Below are 27011 nucleotides of genomic sequence, written 5' to 3'. Positions count from 1 at the left end.
CCCATTTCAAAAGCTACTACAGAGTTACAGTAATCAAAACAGTGTCGTACTGGGATAAGGCATATTGATTGATGGAATGGAACTGAGAGAGCAGAAATAAACCTCTATGGTCAGTTGGTTTTCAACAAGGGTACTAAGGCCATTCAAAGGGAAAGAATAGTTTTTTTCAACAAATTATACAGGCCTGATCTTTAGAATGGCCTGTTTACAAGGTTTGCCCTTGGCTGACATCTAGAAACCTGGCTTCTGAAACCATCCGAGTGATAAGATGTGCTTGCTGTGCTAGCCTGACTAGACTTCTTAAGTAAACAATGTGATTTATGGTGAACACCTGCTTTCCTTCTAGCAGACTAGAATTCCGGAAAACAAAGGATGCTTATGTGATTAGCCCCCAACAAAAACCCTGGACTTTGAGTTTCACACTGGCTTCCTAGGGCAGAAACACTATGCCCATGCTACTACTAGAGGAAGGCTTTACTCTTGTGGCCCCTTCAGGGAGAGCACAGGGAGCCTGCACATGGATTCCTCCAGACTGCCTGGTCTGTCTTTCCCCCTTACTGCCCCCACTGTGTATCCTTGCCAGGTGGCTGTAATAAATCTTAACTGTTGAGTATGATGATATGTTGAGTCCTGTGCATTCTTCTATTGACACGTTGAATGTGTGGGACTGCCAAAACAAGTGTACCAAAAGTGCTAACACAAGTGGTGTCACAACTGTTCCCACAATATATATATTAAGAGTTTATACTGAAATATTTCATATGCAATTCATAGTGATCTTTTGCACTCAAGAGATCTTAACGGGTTTTCCTGCCAAGTAAATTATATGAGCAAAGCAGAGTTCAGACCTTCAGCATATGCCAGTATAATAAAAGCAACCTCCTCATGAGAGAAGAAAGGCACATCTCTCCCTCGACAACAATAGGACCTAAGAGAGTGCTAACCAAGTTTTCAGAGAAATGTTTCTTATTACACAAAATGCTCCCCAATACTAATACTCTCAGGTGAATTTTCTCTCTTCCTATTAGTTCAGTTCATTTACAATCTAAAGCCACAGTCTTACATAACAGGATAATGGGAGCAGAAATGTAAATGTAACAAAATACAAGTAAGGATATAACATCTATTAGGCTGTCACCAGGACACTATCAGCCGTCTACAAATTTTCAGTTTTCGCCACTACTGAAAAAAACTAGGGAAAACATATTAATTACACAGTTTAAGAAGAGCTCACACATTACTCAGTTCAAAAACAGAGAGAGTAGAAATGACTAGTTATCTACACATAGGAACTTTCACAAGTGAAATTAGATGAGACTCTACCTGCTGCCCCATTTGTGCAACACAACCATCAGAATAATATAAGAGAAGCATTATAAGACCTTTCATAAATAATCTGCATTACATTTTACAGCTATTAAACTGTGATTAAGCCTCTGCTTTAAAGAAAAAAAAATTGTGAAAGTCCTACTTTTACAGCTGAAAAGTGATAAAACTGATTTTTTAAAAATCAGATTTTTTATTGTATTAATCACTTAAAAGACTGAAACAAACAAAGACAAACAGTACTTTTAACAATTCGAATACAATGAAGCTCTGTTTTTATGGCCATGGCTAAAGCACTGATCACATTTTTCATGGCTGGTCCTAAGAAGACAGAATAACAGGACTGATGATTCTACTGCAGAACTCAAATTTTAAAGCATTATCAACTGGGCTGGGCTTTTGTACAGTTCAAAATGACTACCAATAAACAGACATGATATAGTTTCATAACCAATAATTTCTTTTAATTTGGGAGGAAAATTAATTTCCTTAATCTCTCCATTTAAAAAATACAGAACTGTGGGAGAGCAGGATCTTGATAAACATCAATGACTGAATCATTACATAGATCACTGTGTTAAATAAGAAAAATTTAAAACTGCAATGTATTATTTTTATTTTTTCTTATGAAAAGTAACTTTTGAACATTAACTCTTGGAGTTGTCCTTGATATGTAGTTCATTTATAATTTTTAATTTTCCCTATCAGAGTTTAAGAGGTGTGAAACAGGGAAATAATGCAAAAATTAATAATTAACTACAGTTGACAGAGGCATATATGTAAAGCTCGTACTTCAGGAATCACATGCTTTTGAGACAGTTGGAGGATGGTGGTGAGGCTGCCCTGAGAACCCATATCACTGATGTGGGTAACTGCTGTATATGGCAGTTGTAAGTGTTCAGAATCCAATTTGAACATGGTTTTCAACTATGCAACTTCAAGAGGTGGGATCCTAAATCCCCAAAAGACTACCCATTTCTGTCACTCCAAGGAAGTCCTTAAATTAATGCTTAATCCACAAAAGGCCCTGGCTTTTGATCTATAGTTTTAAAAGGTAACCGATGTTCTCCCTGTTAAGAGTTAAGCAAAAATAATATACCCAAAATGGTGATCTGACTGATCATGACGCCACTATGGAACTCAAGGTTTTTAGCTAATTATGAGAACTTCTGCTTACTCCTCAAGTCTAGTACAATCCAGATGTAAGCAAAGGCAAACGAGTTAGGCAAGTTTCAAAAACTTTAATAAAGAAAAAAAAGAAGACACTTCCAAAAATAAATGCCACACAAATGAAAGTTGTTTTTTTGTTTGTTTAAAGTGAAGATATTCAAGAAACAAAACCCTTTACTATCAAAATATACTAAATACTTAAATCTAATGATGTTGAGTGTTCAAATTCAGGGCAAATGTAGCTTATAATAATATAGCTAAGTAGAATTTTTCATGATATGGCTGTTTTAAGACATCATTTTATAGATTTACTTTTTAAGCCTATATTTTCTTAAACATCCATTTCACAATTCATTTAATTATTTTACATTCATTTATAAAAACACATATTTTCTAACAATAGGTTATTTTGTGCTTTAATAATAATGAACCATGACAAAATACTCAAGTGATTTAAATGCTTTGCTAATGACTACACCCATCACATATTCTTACATACTTCTACAGCTACTGCAATAATCAGAAGGGCTACAACTGTTCTTAAAAATGACACTCACTCAAGGTTGACAAGCATGCTAAACATTAAAGAGATGTATTTTTTCCCCAAGTTAAAACATTAAAACTTGTTAGTTTTCTTTAAAATCTATAAAGATAACCTGCTTATTTAAATCACTTTTCGATGGCAACTTATAAAAACAGAGGGAGGCATAATTTTAGAACTTCCTTTGTAACTGCTATGGTAAAAAAAAAAAAAAAAGTTTTTCAAATTGTGATGGCATTAAATTCCATTTTAGAAATTCTAGATTTTAAAATGTTAAGAAATGTAATGTCAATTACATCGGGGTGGGGGCATTTTAATGAATTAATCTAGTGACTGTGCAGGTCTATAAAGACCTTTCTTTTGGATGGGTGATACTGCCTTATACTCATTTCAGTACTTTTAACAAATAATCCATTTAGATATAATCCAAGACAAACCCCAAATTACTCTAAATTCTCCTCTACAGCAAGGGATCAACATATATCATCTTAAAGACTGACAATTTAGTAAAGAGATACTAACCTAAAACAATAAAATTTATATAACTAATGGTGACTAATGGCAAACAAAATAGATCTGATTTTCACAATTTGGATGTAATTTTCATGCAAAATTTTAGAGTTTTGATCCTTACTTATATTTTTATTTTTTTAAGTAATCAAGACAAATAGTAGAAAAAGCATTTTATTTATATGGAAAAAGCTACAGTAAGATCTGTAAAAGGTGTCAATATAATATTGCCTATACAGGAAAAAATTCAAATGTGAATAGCAACAAATAAAAGTTACACATCTTCCTACTTAGCAGTGCAATTAATTCACATTGCAATAAAGTTAAGTCAAGTATAACAAAATCAAAACAAGTGTTTCTCCATAATCAGTATGCTGAGAATTACAGTGTAAAGATCATTTCAGATTTAAGAAATCTGCAATCAATCTACAGAATATCCTAAGACAAGGGAGACACAGTTAATTCACTTAATTATCAGCCATTGGGGTTTTTCAATACTGTTCACAGGAAAAAAGTAATGAGTTGACGTACATGTAAATAGAATATATTTAGTCTATACAGTAAAAAAATACAAATTATAAAGTGAGCTAACAAAGAATGAAATCTGAATACAGATTTATAAAACTGACATCTTAGACAACACATACAGTATTTCTCATGTAAAAACATCTAGTTTCAGCAAAAAATAATTTGGTTGCTTTTCAGCTGCATTGTAGATCTTGTAAGCTGAAGATGCAGATGTCCAAGTGTCTTAAAAACCATAATAAATGTCTTTCTCAATGCATACAAAATGATAAATGCTCTCATCACAGTCTTAAGGGTATTTTTGGAAGTTTGTTTTGTCTTGCTTCAGAAACACATTTAAAATGGGTAAAAATCAAATGGTTTCATGGTACAATGAAACAGTAAACAGTGCTCAATTTACTGCTAATGTTGAAAAAAACCTAGATTTTACAGTACTCTGGTATATATGAAAATGTTTTTGATTTTTACATTGCATATTTCTGAGTCCATTCTCTTGCATGTCTGTTGTATCTGTAGATGTACAAAAAGGATATAGTAAAAACATACAAAATTAGTATTTCAGAAGCATCTGTCTATATAAAACTATATATTCTACCTTCTTATACTTAATTGCAATAATCACACATATATCAATTATTGGGTCAATGTGACTTAGGTTCATGCAGAAATAAAACAGGAAAAATAATTTTTTAACTCATGGATTTCTCTGCAACCTATATGAAAATGTATCCAAATATACAAAAATCAAAATGCAGAAACCAGCTTCTAACAGAAATTTACAAAAGCCAATCCTGAAGGAGCATTATCTACAAATTGCAAATGAACCTACAGTACTAGCAAGATGAAGCAGCTTGAGAATTAGGTCAGTTTGGATGGGCACAGAGAGAACTTCTCTTCTTTGGAGAAGATAAGCAATACATATTTAATACTTTCCAATGATTAAATTGTTTCATTTTTAATTTATCACCTAGAATGTATACACCTATTTTTCAAAAACAGAGTATATGCTATTGAACAGTAAGTGGGAAGGAACAAGATTTATCGTAAAACATCTAACAGAGTTCTAAAAGAAAGGTTTACTCCATTGGAAAAAGATAAACAATATACATATAACAACCATAATTAAATTTACTTAAAACATATTGATAATATTCATGTTTTGGCATACTATACAGGAATGTATCCATACAGAAACTAAGATAAGTAAACACTTACTTTTCTTTATCTGATTTATAGATTTGTGCAATATCTGGTACTAAGGGGTCATCTGGATTAGGATCACAAAGTAGAGAACATATGGACAATAAAACTAGATTTAAAAGAGAACATCATATTAGACAATAACCCTTCTACTTCAAATTACGTATGTGAAAATAATTTTAGTGAATATAGATACTGTACTTATAAAAAAAACAAAATAAAATGAACACATCAAATTACATTTTATTCTACTTTGGTTGATGGCAAATTGATCTTTAATTTTTAAAGTTATAAAATTACCATAGGATGCATAAAATATAAAATTATTTTAGCTTTTGAAGTTTTAAATTCCGAGTTTCCATTTATTTAAAAAAATGTGAGCCTCCAAAGTAGCTATTAACAACCTTTAAACTTGAGAGTTCTCTACAGAACAATCAAATTACAGTTAACATTCCAAACCATTTTGGATACTGTGCTCATACACTCTTTTACTTTGGCTTAGAGCTATGGTCTCTCTAAAAAGAAGAAAAATTCGTAAAATTTTTTTCAATTAATCTTTACTTCATGTACTTTATTCGTATTGCACGCATGTAAAAATAATGTGAACAGCTATCTGTATATAGCTTGCATATTTTAGAAAGAAATGAAAATTGAAAAAGTAGTTGTTACTCCAGTATGTCAAAATCCTAACTTACACACACACACGCGCACACACACACGCACACACACACACACAAAGGATCTAAGTATCTGAAATAAGAGGGAACAAGGACTCTGGTTCCTCATTTGTCTGCTTCAATTGCATGCCACCACTTCTGAGGACGTTCATGGAACCTCTGGACCAACCTCCCATTTCCACTTGCCCCCACCCCACCGCATTTCCTTTCTATTTTCCTACTCTTTGAAGTCCAAAGGTGGATTTATAGAGCAGAGTTGACTCTTACAATGACAGGCAAAGGGGGGGTGCTATGAACTAAAGAAAAAAATTAGTATTTTATTCATCTTTCTTATCTTCTATCTGCCCAATGAAACTTAAAAGCCTTGTATATTAAACCAACAGGGCAGATTTTCAGGGCTAACTTACAGCCCCAGAATGCTTCCAGACTAACTTCATGATAAAAAAGCAAAAGAAGACATTTAAAATATGGAAAAGCTCCAGGCAATCATGGCATGTGCCTATAATGCCAGCTACTTGGGAGGCTGAGGCAGAAGGATCCTTGAGCTTAGGAGTTCGAGACCAGCCTGGGCAACACAGCAACCCCATCTCAAAAAATAAACAAATCAAAATAATAAGCTGGGCAAGGTGGCTCGCACCTATAATCCCAGCACTTTGGGAGACCAAGGCAGGAGGATCACTTGAGGTCAGGAGTTTGAGACTAGCCTGGGCAACACAGCAAGACTCTGTCTATATTTAATTTAGAAAAAAAATCTTTTAAGATAAACAAATTAAAAATTAAAAATATATATATAGAAAAGTAAAAAATATACCAACAAATGAGCAAGGTACGATCTATCTTATAAAAAAGTAAGCAAGAAGGAAGTTCCTCCTCTGCTCACCCCTACTGCCAGGAGCCATTTGCCCCAATTTCACTATCATGCACACAAACCATGTCTATCCTTTAAGATAAGGAAAAGGGTAACAGTTAACATTCATGTAAGTGCCCACTATGTGCTAGGCACGTAGCAACCCTGTATGGTAACACTATAAGAACCTCCACTTTACTTATAAGGAAACTGAGGCTGTTTCATTTCTCACAGGATGGTTTCCAGAATCTAACACTACTGATTCTTTATAAAAAGCTACCAATGTCAGAATATAAGTACAATATCTAGCAGTTTGCCATTTCTTTTATATGTATAAGGACTTGGCAGTTTATGCCAAGTGAGATCCATTTTGTGACACCATTCCAGGAAACAGCATATGAACTTGAATTACCCTTCAACACAGAATCTTTCATATATCTAATGCATGAGAGTTACACTGTGTGAAAGATTCTTAAAAGAATATGAGAATCTATATGAATACTGTAGATGAGCATCTTAGGTCAGAGAAACTACCGTTCATAAATAATTGAACTGGAAGAGCTATTATTTATCCAATATTTGAAAGAGCTACGGCTGTGGACCCTGCTTCCTATAAATCTTATTACTTTTAAAAACATGCTGTATATTCAAGTAGCAATTATTAAAAATAAGTACAGATTGCTTCCATAAAACCTTTCAAGAGAGACATTTTCTTCAATTTTATAAAAACGGAAAACTTGATGGTTACTTCAGTGCAGCTGCCTCTAACCTAAACAGTATTTTCCAGCTGTCAAGTTCTCTTCTTTTGGAGAAACAAGACATAAATTAAGAGTGCTAGCACAGTAAGTAGTAGTGGCTAATGAAATAAAATGGCTTCAGATGCCCTATGTATACACCTGATAATCCAGCAAAGAACAGTTATACACCTGTAAAAGTTGAGAATCAGCACAGATCTTGTGTCAGTCACTATAATGATGCTACTGATTATTTGAAGTTTAGACTAACATGCTATATGTACTGCATTATCCTACAGTGTGAAATGTCTTTCATTTTAAATCATTTATCAATCAAATCTGGTATTTTTTTCTTGGCTGAAGTAAAACAGCTGTAAAGCTTTATTACTGTCAACATTTCCATTTAATGAATGGGACAACTAGTCCCAAAATCTTCCCTTTACTCTTATTCGCTCTCTTCTTTTGCAGAGATGGGGTCTCCTATGTTGCCCAGGCCGGTCTCGAACTCTTGGGCTCAAGCAATCCTCCCATTTCAGCCTTCCAAAGTGTTAGAATAACAGGCATGAGCCACAGTGCCCGGGCACTCTCTCTTTTTTAAAAGACAACACCCAAGCTAAAAGGATAAAATGTCAGTAGGTTTATCCCCAAATTTCTAGCTCTGATATTTTAAGTTTTTTTCTCATTTCATCATTTAGGTTTGTCCATCCACACTCCCCTCAACCAAAGCTAATTGCCAAAAGCCAGAGTAACATAAAAGCAAAGAGAGCAAAACAAAATCAAAACAGGAGAAAGCACAGTTGATCATTTTTTTAAAACTTTAGTCCATAGGTAATTCTGCTGTATTTTTCCTGTCTCACGGTTATCAACTGTTTCAAATCTGATCAATGAAATTACCTTTTGATACAGTCAGAGCTGGTGACCATTGTGACCTCAGAATATCGAGACAAATACTTCCATTACTGTTTATGTTTGGATGGTAAATTTTTGTTGTGAAAGCGATCTAAACATAAAACAAAACAACAAAACATGATAATCACCTTTGAATCAACTATGAATAAAACAGAACCAATTTGCTCTAGGGCAAAATATCCTCAACTTTACATAACTTTAGAGGAGAAAAGTCATCAGCACAAATCAAATAATTATCTACTTTGTGCTACACAGTTCTAGCTAGTGAGAATGTGAACACAAAACAAGTCAGCTTCCTTCTTTCCCCCTCCAAGGAACTGAAGAGTATTTTGGACAGTGTAATAAATAAGTCTCTAGTAGCTGGTATGACTACTTGAGTAGCATCTAAAGTAATTAACCATGGCTTTCGTCATACGTAAAAGTAATCCTTTTCTTAATTTCATTATTGGTGATACCTGGAAGTAACACTTGGATCTAAAAACAGGGTGCTGATGCTGTTTCAGGGCAAAGTTGAGGGGTGTCAGCTAAGAAATCCATCAAGAATCCTAATTTTCCACAAGAGTTGTCATATCATTTCATAAATACAATGTTAATCTGTTTTTAACTATTTAAAATAATCATTTCCTGAGTGACAGAATCTGCTCATTTTTTCCCTCCCTGATATTCCCATCATTTGTTTCCTCTTTAGAGCAAATCTAAATTTAACATGTGTTTCTCTCTCTCACCATACTAAATTAAGGGACTGTTTCATATTTACTTTTGGATCCCCCAGTGTAGAAGAACACAGTAGGTACTCAGTGAAATGTTTATTGAATACTTAAAAAAAAAAAAAAAACAGAGAAAGAAGGATCAACTTTGGAAAGATAATTCCATGAATAGAAAAGTCTGACTCTTAATCATAAAAATGTCCCAAACTACACATATCCATAAGAAGGGAAAGAAAAGCAAGGAATTTAATTCATTGCATGACAGGTACTGACTTTTGTTTTACGGACTTAATACAGTATTTCAATGAGAAATCAGATTTTAGATTCAGTAGTTTTTACAGAACAGTTTGAAAATGCTAACCTCCCCACAGTCTTTGACATACGAAATGAGCTCTAGATAAAGAGTAAAATCCCTTACATGGGAGTCACATCAATCATAAAAATAAAAATACCTTTGGTGGTTTAAAAGGATAATCTGTCGGAAAATGTACAGTGAGAAAGAAGACTCCACCTTGATACGCGCTATCAGGCTGAAATTACAAAAGATTTGCATCAGCATTTGATTACTATATTTATTTATAACAACAAAATTATTTCCCCCAAATATTATCAGTTTGAAAAAAATGCCGTCGTGTTTAAAATAATTTCATTAAATATTACCAGTATGAAAAAAATGCAACCATTTTGTCATAAGTTCAAATTATTTACCTTGAGAACAGGTTTCTCTGCAGGTATGAACGAGGATTTTCCAACAATTATGCCGACATCATAAAATTTAAAACAAAACAAAAGCAGGACACACACAGTGCTGTGACTTGTCCAAACAAATCTGGTTATGAGTACAAATTGTTAAAGATCAGTATACACACAAGACTGCTGTGGGAAAAGATCATTTTCTGCAGCCGTAATCAGTATTTTTTTTGAAAAAGCGTTGAGGCTAGTAAAACTTAAGTTCTGATGTTCACTTAATGACCAAGAATGGAGATGAACTGAAGAGGCTGTCATGAAAAGAAAATGCTAAGGACCCTGCTACACAATTTATCTGCCAAATCTTCGTTTAGTAATTATTTATAAAATAATGTAGAGAATCCAAAAAAGTCCAAAACAAAATTATATATTCATGCTACTATCAAATTGGGAATCAACTTTACTAGAGAAATTTAAATTTGACCATGTTTCTTTATGACCATTAGAAAATATAACATTACAAGCAAAAAAATTAAAAAAAAGAAAAATGCTAGCAAAATATACCTATAATTCTATTTTAATTCTTTCATATTTAATTAAATATATCATGTTATATTAGCATTCTGGTAATAACACCAAGACTCATTACTTTCTCCTTAAGTTTCCACATATATGCTAGAGGATTTTACTGTATAATAATTCTTACTATATATATATTGTTTAATTCTAGTTTATCAAAAATTGTAAGAAATACAGAAAATGAAGACAAATTACAATGACAGATATGGTCCAGAGTACTGTAAATATTTACATTACTAAAGTGAGTTATGAATAACATAATTATAACCATTTTTTACGTGTGATTCACCTAAAAAATATTTGTGAAAGGCCATAATTCAAAAGGTAAGGGTGGGCCTTTAAATGAGAGTATTTTGAAGGTTCTTAGTAACTAATTAAAAACAAACAGAAATAAATGGATTCTTATTGATAGTTGTTATATAAATGCATTGTATTTTGCCTTTTTAAAAAAACAAACTTAATAAAACAATAATTTGAGACAAATGCCCAGAGTACCACTTTGAAATTCAGTAGTTTTGGTGTTTTTTAAAGTTAAACACAAGGCTATCTGATTAAAAACTCTATAACTCACTAGATAAAGCTCTTTCAGGGGAGGGAGAAGAGCATGGTGTTCATGGAAATGTGTTACTTATGTACTCTCACCCAGAAAGTAGACTTGAGCTGTCAGTGCTCATTCTTATGCAGTCAGATTTTTGCTCATAGAAAGAAAAAGCCTGTTTCAAGTCTTATAACTGCCTCTAAAGTATTGAAAGAAAGAAGTTTAACAAAAGTAATAAGTATTGAGAGTAGCCAATTATCAAAAAGTAGATAATTCTGTGTTTAGGACAATGAAACAAAATTAAAAGCAGCAAATTTATAAGGAGGTAAAGATAGACCCATTGTAATATTTTATTGATTCTCTTTCACAAAAAAGAACAGTGATGAAACTTATGGCAAACTGACACTTGTTACTTGTAGGAATTCAATTTTTGGCTTCATTAGACTAATTTCTAACCTACCAAAACTGTGGATGTGAGAATGATTATGGTTAATTACAACTGAGTCTCTTTGACTTAAAAAAAAAAAAAAGATAAACACACAGCCTGGTTTCAAGCTGTGGCACTCCATTATGTGCAATGATCTAGGATTCAGCAAAGGAAAACATAATAGTGATCCCAGGAAGTATTTGCCACCAATGCTTTAGAAAATCATTGTAAATCCTTAATAATATTTTGCTTCCTAGGTGATTCAAAGTACAAGAATATTCAACCCTCATCACAAACATCTGATCAAAGGTGAAATGGCAAGAATGAAGTATGGCTGAGGGGGTTAATTTCATATATATGAATCATACTTACAGGCCCCATAATAGTGGCTTGCCAGTGGAACACTGAAACAAACAAAGGAGTTTTGGAGTCATTAACAAATGTTCAAACCTAAATTTTTAATAGTAGCATAATCCCAGAAATAGAGCAAAGCTTACAGTCATCTCCCACAGGTCCAGCTGAACAGTGAGCAGGTGGATCGCGCTGTAGATCACTTAATTCCTGAAGGAAAGCAAAAATACGTAAGGTTAATTCCTTCTTTTCCCAATGAAACAAGGGTAATGATCCATTAAGATGCAAACTATTAGCTTTAAAAAATTTAAAGCAGTTCTATTCAAAATATAAAAACATAAATTGTACTCTGCCATTGACTGGTAGAAAGAATAAGGTATTCAATTCCTCCATGAGACAGCTCCAAACCTTGAAAAGATTAAATGGAAAAAAATACTGTTTTTCTTTAACATCCCTAAGAGAAAAACTATTTAATGAGTACCTATTGTATATAAGATAATTTAGGTAAGTGCTAAGTTGATAATATATCAGAAAACAGGTACTATTTTAACAGGTTACAATCTATTGAGGGAGCATGAAGGCTCAGAAAGAATACTACTTAAGGATAACTTTTTTTTTTTTTTTTTAAGACAGGATCTCACTTTGTCGCCCAGGATGGAGTGCAGTGGCACGAAAGCTCACTGCAGCCTCAACCTCCTGGGCCTAAGCGATCCTCCCACCTCATTCCCCCACCCCTACCCCAAGTAGCTGGCACTACAGGCATGTGCCAGCACACCCGGCTAATTTTATTTGTAGAGATGGGGTCTCGCCATGTTGACCAGGCTGGTCTCCAACTCCTGGGCTCAAGTGATCCACCTGCCTCGGCCTCCCATATTGAATTACAGGCATGAGCCACTGCACCTAGCTCATTTAAGGATAACTTGAAATGGGAAATAAACGAGCAGCAGTCAGGCCATGTTTTGAAACTTAGAACATTGATTCATACCCTCTTTCCTGCCCTCAAGGCAGCAAAGATCACAGAAAGGACACAGCTTTAGAGTTCACCCCGCCCCTGGGTTGTAATTCCAGTTCTTTCGATTTTTCTTCTTTTCTCTTTTTTGGATTTTTTTTTTTCCTCTAACAGATAGAATTCCAGTTCTAACAGATCTCACTCTTTGGCCTTGCGGAAGTTACTTCACTTCTTTAGCCACAGTTTGGAAGAAACTGATCATCCTAAAGAAGAAAGGTATACATTCAATATAAAGGGCTATAACTGAAGAACTTTAGTTTGGAAGATCAATAATCATCTCTGAGGAAGTGACATTTAAGCTGAAATCTAAAGGATGAGTAGGAGTTACTTTTGGAGGAAAAGAGTGATACTGGGAGGCAGAGTGGCAGAGGATGAGGCTGGAAAGGTAGGCAGAAGCCAGGCAGGCGACAGAGAACCATACAGACCACATTAATGATGCAGTGTTTTATACCAAATGCATTGGGTAGGGGGTGAGGGAGGTCTTAAGAAGTGGCATGCTCTGATTTAATGGATAGTTCTGACTGGATTAGACATGGGAAAGAGGAGAAGCTACAATATTAGTTGCTGCATAGGCAAGAAAAATGGGGGCTTAGATTGGAGAAGTGGCAACAAGATAGAAGTGGTAGATCTGAGATACTCTGAAGGGCCTATCTATCACAGGAGTTGATGAATTACATGTGCAGAGGAAGGAGAGAAGTCATAGATATGTATGACGAAGATTAGGGACAGCTAACCTTTATTCAATGTCTTAGTCATTCTAACAATCCTCAGAGATAGGTGTTATTATGTTCCCCATTTTACAAGTGAATAGTTAAGGTGACATACTTCACTGCATGCTTGAGTAACTACTATAGGGTGGAACTGGGATTCAAACCCAGGCGGGCGATCATCTCACGTTTTAGTTCCACAAATGTATGAATGTGGATGCCATTCACTGAGATGGAGAACAGTAGAAGACAAACTGATTTGGAGAGTAGATATGTTGAATCTGTAATCCTTGTGATATGAAGAAACAATGTGGTTCAACATACACGGGTGGACCTTAAAAAAGGCTAGAAATTGGAAAATCATTGCATATATCTGATATTTAAAACCATGAGAATGATGTAAACATTTTTGTGGGAACATACAAAATAAATATGCACTTAATCAAATCTAAGATGTCATCAACTGTACAGCACATCCTTATTTTAAGTACCAATAATTAAGAAAAAATGCTGCCAATTTATTTTAAAACACCATCAATTGTAAAATGCATCCACACTTCAGAAAAGTTAAAATGTGAAAGACGTGCACCTTAGAATCACTGCAATAGGGTAATTATGGCAATGAGTTCAGTGCTCTAATAGAGACAAACAAGACGGAGGGCGTGACAGGGAAAGGCCTTCCTAAGAAAGTGATACATGAGCTGAGTAACTGAGCCAAGTACAAATTCAGGTCTCCTTCCAAGCTAAATGTTCTTTTCCAGTACACCTTGGTACTTTCATTTTTGTTTTGCTTTTTTTTTTTTTAAATAGCTGGTGTGGTTTCTCTTCCTAATAAGAATTAACTAACAGGGTTGGCTGCTTCTTTGGTCCATGTTACAGTTAAGCAATAAGGGACCGAGCAGGCTGACTCATGCCTGTTAATTCCAGCTACTTGGGAGGCTGAGGCGGGAGGGTCGCTTGCACCCAGGAGTTCGAGGCTGCAGTAAACTATGATCGGGCCTCTGCACTCCAGCCTAGGTGACAGAGCAAGACCGCATTAAAAAAAAAAAAAAAAGAAAGAAAAAGAAAAAGCAATAAAGAAATGGATTTCAGACTTTGACTTAACTATGCTGGTTAAAAGCAGCAAGGCTTTGAAGTTCAAGTCTGGGTGCCACCACTCACTTCCCACATGATCTTGGGAAAAATCTTTTTTTCTCTCTCCAAAGCTCAGTTTTCAAGTGGCACTACCTCCATCCACAGTTTCTATGACAACCAAGTGAAATGATACATGTCAAGTGTACAGCACAGTTTCTGGCACATAGTAAGCATTCAAATAAAGGGAACTGACAGCCTTCCAACTCTCTAGCAGCAGAATACAATTATTAAAATAGTTTAAATGACTGAGGGAGGAACAGTTCCCAAATCACAGCCCCATTTTAGAAGGGCTGTGCCTTATAACAGTTTTCTAATTTGGGCTTTTAGGAGATTGCCTCTGTAATTATTCATCATGTTGAATTTTCTAAACATTAGTGTAAATGGGACTTCTTTGCCCTCATTTTAACTAGAAAACTAGTTAATCAGAAAATGACAGTCTCTGTAGTTTTAAAAAACTGTTAATGACTTGCATGTATATATTTTAGAGATGTGTATGTGAATAAATCATACATATGCACAAATACATATTGATTTTCTTTATTAACAAGAAAAATCAAAACCTTATTCTAGTTGGAACAGCCTTGAACCATATTCAAATTTCACATGTCAGGCTTTTCTTCAAAACCCTTTAAAATATTATATTATATATAAAAACAAAGGTTATCTTGTTCTTGTTGTTATTATTTTTGATGTACTAATTCTACCTCCTCTGATAGAAGTTAGGGCTAAGAGACAGAAAATCTAACACACACCTGAAAAGGCTGAGTTCTTAAGCTGTCACTTTATTACAGCTCATCCACATAGGAAAGAAGCAGCTGATAGAATATCAAACACCCTTAATGTTCACATGGATCATTATTTGTCACAAATAATTACAGTAATGCTTTGGGGAGGAGACTTACATAACCTAGACTTTTTAGAAGGGTCTAGATTCCTAATGTTCTATCCCTTTGTCAATCCATATGTCTGGAAATACGTCCTGTTATTTTTTCGGAAATACGTAACTGAAACTAGGATGCATATGTGCAGACAGAATGACCTACAGAAAACAAAAGGTACAACACATTCCCACTCTGGCCCACAAAAATACAGACTTTAAGTTTGAAAAAAGAAAAATGAAGATATGTTGGAAAATTTTGAGATGTGTTAAATGAGGTGAAAATATAAAACAAACAGAAACTACAACTAGACAAACGAAAACCCCACTTTTTTTGCTTAGTCTATGCAGCAGCCAGTGTACTTTTAGATGACAGACAAAATCAATGATCACTTTTATTTGTTGAATTCTTTCTTTTGATTTAGATTACTCTAAGTTTTTCTGGAACTGCCTTACTACCTGATCTATGCTTTCTCTGCTATAACTGCCATTCTTAGTTATCTACTTTTAGCACCACTGCTACATATGGGGTATGAACGATAACTTAAGGATTTTTATGTTATTCCAAAAGGATATGTTAGGATTAGTACTCTCTTCCCTGGCCCTTCTCCCCTACTCACCATGTAAGAATTAACACTGAATTAGACAACTTGCTCAAGACCATAGGAGCCTCACAAGAGCCAGGACTTAACTCCACATTCCTCACTCTAATAGAAGTCTCTCTTGAGAACAATTTATATACCCCAGACTCCCACTTCTGGAACATTTCTTCCTATTCCACCACTACCTAGAAATCTAAGATGCACCCTATAAATAGCTTCCCAATAATGATTTCATAAGCCCCCCAGGCTTCCTGCCAAGAACTCTTCATGGCCATGCTTTTGTCTTTATCGCATGCTGGATTAAAAGATCACAAAGACAAAGGATTTAAAAGCATTCAATATTTTCATTAAGTATTTTATCTACATATGTGTGTTACAAAAGCAAAGCAATGATTTGTAGGAAAAAAGAGAGCAAGCAATGTATAGTTAAGCACCCACAAGACCATACCTGGACCAAACCATTGTCAATTACAATACTTCCATCCACAACTTTGTTGGGAAATAAGTATGTCACTCACTGTTGGAGGGAGGATAAGTTGATACAGTCTTTTGGAGGGAAATTTGGTTTCAACTGCAAAAGTAGAAAATGCATATGGTCTCTGACCCAGCAATTTCACCTCATAGAAATTACTGCCCTGGTAGCTAAAGATACATATATAAGGATATTTACTGCAGTATCTTGTATAAGTATGAAAAACTGAAATAACCTAAAGGTCCATCAATAAGAGAATGGCTTCATGAAATGATAGCCATATTATGAAATACTGAGTAGCTATTTAAAAGAGTAAAACAGATCTATGTATGTCGACACTGAAAAATGTTAAATGAACATAATATAGTGATTAAATGAAAAACACAAGTTACAGAACAGTATGCCCATTATGATCTCATAATATATATATATAAACTCTAGACGCAAAAATAAATAAATAAAAGGATACACAACAAACTGTTAATGGTAGTTATCTCTGGGAGATACTACTGGGTTGCTACTTCTTTATGTTTTCTACGCCATTTAATTTTTTATAATACTTTTGTAACTTTTTAAAGAAAAATAAAGATTTTTATTCAGGTTCTTAAGCATTTTAAAAGATAAAATATCCCACTCTGAGAGAATGGAGGTAATAAATAAATACATAAATATAAAAAAAGAGATACAATGGCATTGGTTTTTTTTCCTCTACATATATATTAAGCATCTTCTCTTTTGATTAAAAATGTTTTATAAGACAATGAAAGAAAGACTGAGGTACTGTCACAGATTGGAGGATAGCTACTAAGAAGACCCAACAAACAATTAAATCCAGTGTGGGATCCCAGATTGGATCCTGTAACAGGAAGAAGGCATTAGTGAAAAAATACTGGTGAGATTTGAATTATATGTGTAGTTAATAGCATGATACCAAGGTTGCTTTCCTTGTTTAACTGCACAGTGGTTATGTAAGTTGTATTTAGGGGAAGTTAGGTTAAGGATATATATGAACCTTATTATTTTAACAACTTTTTTGTAAGACAAAATTATTTCAAAATGTTAGAAGTAAAACTTTTTATACACAATCTAAAACTTAATTCCCTACTTTCTTTCCCAAGCTTAATTATTTTCCTGTACTCCCCATGCCTGTTAATGGGACATAAGCCAACCAGTCATAAGGCTCAAAATCTTAGCACTGTTTTCACTTTCCTCTTTGTCTGTCCTTTGTATTTAATCAGATGTTCTATATATATATTCTTCCTCAAAACCCATTACGTTGCTTACCACAGTTACCTCAAACATCAATTACAGTTCAATTGTAACTGCTTCCAATACTCTAGGCATTACTTGCAATAAAAAAAATCTTCTAAAAGCACAGCTCCTTTTATTTCACTCTTCTACTTTATTTCAGTGGCTCCCCATTGCTTAGTAAAGACCAAATTCCCCCAGTGAACATCTTTTCATTATCTAGTCCCAAACCTACACTCTTATTTGGGTTCCTCTTCACAAACGTGCCCAGTGATTCTCCAAAGAATCCCCTTGCGTTTTCTAAAACACTTTCAGGAAGTCTATGAGATCAAAATTAATTTCATAATAAAACTCAGATGTTATCTGTCTTTTCATTCTCAATATCTCATGAGTATATAGTAGAGTTTTCCAGAGGCTTAAAGACATATAGTATTTTAACAGATTAATGCACAAGCATATGTGAGAATCCAGCTGTTATCTGTAAGCTTGACTATAACGAGATTTGAAAACATAAAACAATGCCACTCTACTTTTTTGTTTGGAAAATATAGTTATTTTTCATAAAAAAAGTTATTTATGTAAATGCAGTGGATTTGTTATTCTTAAATTATTTACTATTTAAAATGTTTTATTTTCTATTATTTATTTATTTATTTATTTGAGAGACGGAGTCTTGCTCTGTCGCCCAGGCTGGAGTACAGTGGTACAATCTCGGCTCACTGCAACCTCTGCCTCCCAGGTTCAAGTGATTCTCCTGCCCTAGCTTCCCAAGTAGCTGGGACTACAGGCATGCACCACCACGCCCAGCTAGTTTTTGTATTTTTTAGTAGAAATGGGGTTTCACTGTATATTGGTCAGGCTGGTCTCGAACTCCCGCCTCAGCCTCCCAAAGTGCTGGGATTACAGGTGTAAGCCACTGCGCCCGGCCGAATATTTAAATTGTTCTAATCTCTCACATGGTAAATAATAATACATATAACCCACAGAAACAAAAAATTCTTTGGATTCTACAATACTTAATAATATTAAAGGTTAATTTGTTCAGTGGCAACCAAAAAAAAAATTAAAGGGGTATTGAGACCAAAAACTTTAAGAACTGCAGGTATAACCTGACTACTTGGATGTTTCCTAGACACAGTTAAGTTTTCTGGCCCTTATAATTTTCTTTCTTCTAAAATAACCTTCCTTCCATCTCCCATGCTCAAATTTTACCTGCTTTCCTTAAGGAGAAGAGAACAGAAAAGAGGAGAAGAGAACAGAAAAGAGGAGAAGAGAACAGAAAAGAAAAGAGGAGAAGAGATCTTATTTACAGACTTCTATGAAGTTGAAATAGCCAAACTGACATTCTGTTTAAATGCAGTGTGCTGAACTAATACTCTTCCTTTCTCAAATGCTATCTTTTCAAAGTCCAATTACTAGCTATGTGACCTTGTGTAATTAACCTCTTTGAGTCTCAAGTGTGCCATATGTAATATGGGGACATCTCTGGTTACCTTTAAGAACTGTACTGAGAATTAAAATTTCATACCCATGTATAAAAATACACAGGTAAAGCACCTAGCTTAATATCCAACATGTATAATAGATGCTTAATAAATGCTAACTTTCCCCCATCTACCGGAATGTTTTTTAAAACTAAGAATTTTATGCACTTTATTTATGGATCCCACCATAATACTTAGCACAATGTCTTTCACATAAGGTGTTTGGTATTATTTGAATCAGCAATAAAATTTAAAGAAAAATGTCATCAGTAGAAGATAAATATCTCAAATTTCAATATTTTACAAATGCAAGTGATTAGATTTGAGAATCGAATCAAAATAAATTATTCTTTTATATAGATATGCAGATTGCATATGGTAAAAAGTATAACAGGTGTTAGAATAGTGCAGGTCACTTGAAAACACTATGGTGAGCTTTTAAGTAACATGTGAAACACAAAAATGAATATCAAAAGAATATTAATTACTAAGATATTACGCCATTGTCACAACTCTTTTCAATTTATAGAATGTATTATATATTCTAGCAAAGTATCCAAAGCCACACAAAATTCCTGTTAAATTTTTGTTTCCATTTCTCTAGTTTAGAAGATCTCAAAGCTCTAAACATTACTTATTGTTTATTTAGGATGGTATTGACCTTCTTTCAGGACACAGCTTAGGGTTGCTTTCCAAGGGGAGTTAGGGGTTTGTGCTGAGCTGACCTCATCTCAAAGGAAGTCGTCTTCTAACCACTGGCAATCCTTAGTGACAGAGCTGCCCACAGACAGGGCTGCAGTCTGTGGCATGGACAGAGATTTTGTTTGTTTGTTTATTCCATGGTTAACTTAACCAGATGGGCTAAATATAGAAATTTATTAAGTACTTCTACATCCTTTCTAACAGGCATTATTCAGATTTTATACTTTCATCCCAACTATACCCCTCCAAGGCATTAAAGATTTAATGCAATAGTATCAGATTATGGTACTAATAAAAATCCTCATAAATCACTGGTCAGGCACATTGTTGATGATTAAACTGGGGCATGAAATTAAAGGAGAACTTACTCATTTGTGGAAAAAATATTTTTACAAGATGTAGCTTAAAAGGTATAGCAAAGAGGTCCTCTAGGTTCTTAGAAGCTTAAAAGTAGCTACAGAAGTTGTACCTCCAAGGAAATACAAGAGTAGCTATAAGCCTCAAGGGTCCCCTTCTGAATGTGTCACTAAGGTTTAGAATACTGCAGGGAACCCTGGAAAGAAAGTTTATCCTAGGACAGAAGAGTGATCTAGTAAGGAACTAGTAAAAATAACTGATGTAAACTACCTTCTAAATCAAAAATAGAAACTGACATATGAAATATATAAGATCTGGTAAATTCTGAAAAGTCACAAGGATTGCCTCAGAGTTTACTTCCTATCCATCTCTTTAAACTTGGGGCACACTTTAGTACCCCTGTTTGTGAAATGGTAGATTGCTGGGGGGCACAGAAATAGTATTTTTTTTTTCTGTTTAAGAGATAGGGGTCTCCTTATGCTGCCCAGGCTGGACTCAAACTCCTGGGCTCAAGCAATCTTCCCGCCCTACCCTCCCCAAGTGGTTGGGATTCCAGGTGCATATCGCCACACCCATGATTTTTTTTTTTTAATTTGCCAGTTATCACAAGTAGGACTCAGGGCTGCTGCCATCTTGCCACACAGACCGTGTGCCACTGACAATAAAGGACACCATTCACACAGGCCCCAAAGTGAGTGTTGCTCCCTGGGAGCTCTGCAAAGCCTTAATACAGAAAGTTGCACATAGGAAATGAACATATCCTTTAAACTTAACTTAGCATATCATCATTGTCTCAGGCAAACAAATAGTACTTCTGATGTGGAAGCAAAAGTGATGATGTTTGGCATCTGAATGGGACCAAGAGCACTTATTTCACCTTTAGCTACTGTGACAATGTGTTGAAAATGGAAAGAAAAAAAAAAGAAATGTGAAACCCAGAACTCAAAAATTAAAAAGTGAAAACAATGACATTTCTAGTAGAGGGAAAGTTTTTTTTCAATAGATGGTGCTGGGTCAATTAGGTATCCATATGAGGAAAAAACAACCTCGATCCCCCTACCTCAAATAATATACAGTTATGTGCCACATAATGTCTCAATCAACGGATTGCATATATAGTGGTCACATAAAATTATAATGGAGATGAAAAATTCTTATCACCTAATGACCTTGTAGCCATCCTAACATCACACTGCAGTGTCTTACTCATATGCTTTAGTGATGCTGGTGTAAACAAATCTATGGTGTTACCAGTCCTATAAAAGTATAGCACATACAACTGTGTATGGCGCATAATAATTGATAGTGATAATCCACAACTATGTTACTGGTTCATGTATTTACTACATTGTACTTTTAATCATTATGTCAGCATGTACTCTTTCTACTTATAAAATAAAAAAAGAACTGTAAAACAGACTCAGGCAGGTTCTTCAGTAGATATTCCAGAAGAAGGGACTGTTACCAGAGGAGACGACAACTCCATGCTGTCCCTGAAGACCTTCCAGTGGAACAAAATGTGGAGGTGCAGAGGTGGAAGACAGTGATACTGAGTATCCTGACCCTCTGTAAGCCTAGGCTAATGTGTGCATTTGTATCTTAGTTTTTAACAAAAAAGCTTAAAAAGTGAAAAAAATGTGGAAAAAATTAAAATAGAAGCTTATAGAACAAGGATATTAAAAAGGAAATATTTTTATGTAGCTATATAATGTGTTTTGTGTTTTAAGCTAAGTGCTATTACAAGAGTCCAAAAGTTAAAAAAAATAAAGTTTGTAAACTAGAAGACTTACAGTAAGCTAAGTTTAATTTATTACTGAAGAAAAATATTTTTCACATAAATGTGTATATACTAAGTGTATGTACAGTGTTTATAAAGTCTACGGCAGTGTACAGTAATGCCCAAGGCCTTCACATTCACTCACCACTTACTCGCTGACTTACCCAGAACAACTTCCAGTCCTGCAAACTCCATTCATGGTAAGTGCCCTATACAGGCATTCCATTTTTTCTCTTTTATACTATATTTTTACTGTATCCTTTTAATGAGTAGCTATATTTAAATACACAAATATTTCCCACTGTGTTACAATTGCCTATACAGTAACATGCTGTATAGGTTTCTAGCCTAGTAGCAACAGACTACACTATATAATCTAGACATAGTAGGCTGTACCATCTAGGTTTGTGTAAGTACACTCGATGATGTTTGCACAATGACAAAATTGCCTAACTATGCATTTCTCGGAAATTATGCCTGTCATTACACCATGCATGACTATACAAAAATCAATCCTAAATAGACTATAGGTTTAAGTGTGAAAGCTAAAATAATAAAGCTTTTAAAAACCCCATAAAGGCAGAGATTTTTTTTAACAGGACACAAAGAGCACTAACAATAAAAGAAAAAATGAAAAATTTGGACTTGATTAAAATTAAGAACATCTGTTCACCAAAAGGCACATTAAAAGTGTGAAGAGACAAGCCACAAAGTGGGAGAAAATATTTGCAATATTACATATATCTGACAAAAGGCTCATTCAGAATATGTAAAAGATGAGGGTGGAGCCAAGATGGCCGAATAGGAACAGCTCCGGTCTCCAGTTCCCAGCCCCAGCAACACAGAAGACGGATGATTTCTGCATTTCTGCTTGAGGTACCGGTTTCATCTCACTAGGGAGTGCCTAACAGTGGGTGCAGGACAGTCGGTGAAGCGCACTGTGCACGAGCCGAAGCAGGGCGAGGCATTGCCTCACTCGGGAAGCGCAAGGGGTCAGGGAGTTCCCTTTCCTAGTCAAAGAAAGGGGAAACAGACGGCACCTGGAATATCGGGTCAGTCCCACCCCAATACTGCGCTTTTCCAACGGGCCTGGAAAACGGCACACTAGGAGATTGTGTCCCGCACCTGGCTCGGAGGGTCCTGTGCCCACGGAGTCTCGCTGATTGCTAGCACAGCAGTCTGAGATCAAGCTGCAAGGCGGCAGCGAGGCTGGGGGAGGGGCGCCCGCCATTGCCCAGGCTTGCTTAGGTAAACAAAGCAGCCAGGAAGCTCGAACTGGGTGGAGCCCACCTCTGGGGGCAGGGCACAGACAAACAAAAACTCAGCAAGAACCTCCACAGACTTAAAGGTCCCTGTCTGACTGACAGCTTTGAAGAGAGTAGTGGTTCTCCCAGCACGCAGCTGGAGATCTGAGAACGGACAGACTGCCTCCTAAAGTGGGTCCCTCACCCCTGAGCAGCCTAACTGGGAGGCACCCCCCCAGTAGGGACAGACTGACACCTCATTCAACCGGGTACTCCTCTGAGACAAAACTTTCAGACGAACTATCAGACAGCTGAATTTGTGGTCTCACGAAAATCCGCTGTTCTGCAGCCACCGCTGCTGACACCCAGCCAAACAGGGTCTGGAGTGGACCTCTAGTAAACTCCAACAGACCTGCAGCTGAGGGTCCTGTCTGGTAGAAGGAAAACTAACAAACAGAAAGGACATCCACACCAAAAACCCATCTGTACATCTCCATCATCAAAGACAAAAAGTAGATAAAACCACAAAGATGGGGAAAAAACAGAACAAAAAAACTGGAAACTCTAAAAAACAGAGCACCTCTCCTCCTCCAAAGGAACGCAGTTCCTCACCAGCAACGGAACAAAGCTGGATGGAGGATGACTTTGATGAGTTGAGAGAAGAAGGCTTCAGACGATCAAACTACTCTGAGCTATGAGAGGAAATTCAAAACAATAGCAAAGAAGTTAAAAACTTTGAAAAAATATTAGAAGAATGGATAACTAGAATAACCAATGGAGAGAAGGGCTTAAAGGAGCTGATGGAGCTGAAAGCCAAGTTTCGAGAACTACGCGAAGATTGCAGAAGCCTCAGTAGCAGATGCGATCAACTGGAAGAAAGGGTATCGCTGATGGAAGATGAAATGAATGAAATGAAGAGAGAAGGGAAGTTTAGAGAAAAAAGAATAAAAAGAAATGAACAAAGCCTCCGAGAAATTTGGGACTATGTGAAAAGACCAAACCTACGTCTGATTGGTGTACCTGAAAATGATGGGGAGAATGGAACCAAGTTGGAAAACACTCTGCAAGATATTATCCAGGAGAACTTCCCCAATCTAGCAAGGCAGGCCAGCATTCAGATTCAGGAAATACAGAGAACGCCACAAAGATACTCCTCGAGAAGGGCAACTCCAAGACACATAATTGTCAGATTCACCAAAGTTGAAATGAAGGAAAAAATGTTAAGGGCAGCCAGAGAGAAAGGTCGGGTAACCCACAAAGGGAAGCCCATCAGACTAACAGCTGATCTTTCAGCAGAAACTCTACAAGCCAGAAGAGAGTGGGGGCCGATATTCAACATTCTTAAAGAAAAGAATTTTCAACCCAGAATTTGCTATCCCGCCAAACTAAGCTTCATAAGTGAAGGAGAAATAAAATACTTTACAGACAAGCAAACGCTGAGTGATTTTGTCACCACCAGGCCTGCCCTAAAAGAGCTCCTGAAGGAAGCACTAAACATGGAAAGGAACAACCGGTACCAGCCACTGCAAAAACATGCCAAATTGTAAAGACCATCGAGGCTAGGAAGAAACAATAGCAACTAATGAGCAAAATAACCAACTAACATCATAATGACAGGATCAGAGTCACACATAACAATATTAACGTTAAATGTAAATGGGCTAAATGCTCCAATCAAAAGACACAGACTGGCAAACTGGATAAGGAGTCAGGACCCATCAGTGTGCTGTATTCAGGAAACCCATCTCACGTGCAGAGACACACATAGACTCAAAATAAAGGGATGGAGGAAGATCTATCAAGCAACTGGAAAACAAAAAAAGGCAGGGGTTGCAATCCTAGTCTCTGATAAAATAGACTTTAAACCAACAAAGATCAAAAGAGACAAAGAAGGCCATTACATAATGGTAAAGGGATCAATTCAACAAGAAGAGCTAACTATCCTAAATATATATGCACCCAACACAGGAGCACCCAGATTCATAAAGCAAGTCCTCAGTGACCTACAAAGGGACTTAAACTCCCACACAATAATAATGGGAGATTTTAACACCCCACTGTCAACATTAGACAGATCAACGAGACAGAAAGTTAACAAGGATATCCAGGAATTGAACTCAGCTCTACATAAAGTGGACCTAATAGACATCTACAGAACTCTCCACCCCAAGTCAACAGAATATACATTTTTTTCAGCACCACACCACACCTATTCCAAAATTGACCACATAGTTGGAAGTAAAGCTCTCCTCAGCAAATGCAAAAGAACAGAAATTATAACAAACTGTCTCTCAGACCACAGTGCAATCAAACTAGAACTCAGGATTAAGAAATTCACTCAAAACCGCTCAACTACATGGAAACTGAACAACCTGCTCCTGAATGACTATTGGGTACATAATGAAATGAAGGCAGAAATAAAGATGTTCTTTGAAACCAACGAGAACAAAGATACAACATACCAGAATCTCTGGGACACCTTCAAAGCAGTGTGTAGAGGGAAATTTATAGCACTAAATGCCCACAAGAGAAAGCAGGAAAGATCCAAAATTGACACCCTAACATCACAATTAAAAGAACTAGAAAAGCAAGAGCAAACACATTCAAAAGCTAGCAGAAGGCTAGAAATAACTAAAATCAGAGCAGAACTGAAGGAAATAGAGACACAAAAAACCCTTCAAAAAATTAATGAATCCAGGAGCTGGTTTTTTGAAAAGATCAACAAAATTGATGGACCGCTAGCAAGACTAATAAAGAAGAAAAGAGAGAAGAATCAAATAGATGCAATAAAAAACGAAAAAGGGGATATCACCACCGATCCCACAGAAATACAATCTACCATCAGAGAATACTACAAACACCTCTATGCAAATAAACTAGAAAATCTAGAAGAAATGGATAAATTCCTTGACAAATACACCCTCCCAAGACTAAACCAGGAAGAAGTTGAATCTCTGAATAGACCAATAACAGGTTCTGAAATTGTGGCAATAATCAATAGCTTACCAACCAAAAAGAGTCCAGGACCTGACGGATTCACAGCTGAATTCTACCAGAGGTACAAGGAGGAACTGGTACCATTCCTTCTGAAACTATTCCAATCGACAGAAAAAGAGGGAATCCTCCCTAACACATTTTATGAAGCCAGCATCGTCCTGATACCAAAACCTGGCAGAGACATAACCAAAAAAGAGAATTTCAGACCAATATCCTTGATGAACATTGATGCAAAAATCCTCAATAAAATACTGGCAAACCGAATCCAGCAGCACATCAAAAAGCTTATCCACCATGATCAAGTGGGCTTCATCCCTGGGATGCAAGGCTGGTTCAACATACGCAAATCAATAAATGTAATCCAGCATATAAACAGAACCAAAGACAAAAACCACATGATTATCTCAATAGATGCAGAAAAGGCCTTTGACAAAATTCAACAACCCTTCATGCTAAAAACTCTCAATAAATTAGGTATTGATGGGACGTATCTCAAGATAATAAGAGCTATCTATGACAAACCCACAGCCAATATCATACTGAATGGGCAAAAACTGGAAGCATTCCCTCTGAAAACTGGCACAAGACAGGGATGCCCTCTCTCACCGCTCCTATTCAACATAGTCCTGGAAGTTCTGCCCAGAGCAATCAGGCAGGAGAAGGAAATAAAGGG

The 27011-nt window shown here is 35.8% G+C and overlaps 1 protein-coding gene across 3 annotated transcripts in view; it reads right to left on the bottom strand.

Annotated features, from left to right (window-relative positions):
* Positions 1–2869: 2869 nt before the first annotated feature.
* UBE2D1 (ubiquitin conjugating enzyme E2 D1) overlaps positions 2870–27011 on the bottom strand; it is a 44643-nt gene continuing 20501 nt past the window's right edge. For all 3 annotated transcript variants that reach the window (XM_032137749.2, XM_032137750.2, XM_032137751.2), the window contains 6 exons: positions 11875–11938; positions 11750–11781; positions 9599–9676; positions 8425–8530; positions 5288–5381; positions 2870–4582 (listed from right to left, as the gene is read on the bottom strand). In XM_032137749.2, the coding sequence (XP_031993640.1) occupies positions 4537–4582; positions 5288–5381; positions 8425–8530; positions 9599–9676; positions 11750–11781; positions 11875–11938 (420 nt within the window). In that variant the 3' untranslated portion in view covers positions 2870–4536. The remainder of the gene's footprint in view (positions 4583–5287; positions 5382–8424; positions 8531–9598; positions 9677–11749; positions 11782–11874; positions 11939–27011) is intronic.

The sequence above is a fragment of the Hylobates moloch genome, unplaced genomic scaffold (assembly GCF_009828535.3).
Source record: "Hylobates moloch isolate HMO894 unplaced genomic scaffold, HMol_V3 SCAFFOLD_3, whole genome shotgun sequence".
NCBI classification, from domain to species: domain Eukaryota; kingdom Metazoa; phylum Chordata; class Mammalia; order Primates; family Hylobatidae; genus Hylobates; species Hylobates moloch.
Note: the sequence above shows the minus strand (reverse complement) of the source record. Positions and strands in the feature narration are given on the sequence as shown.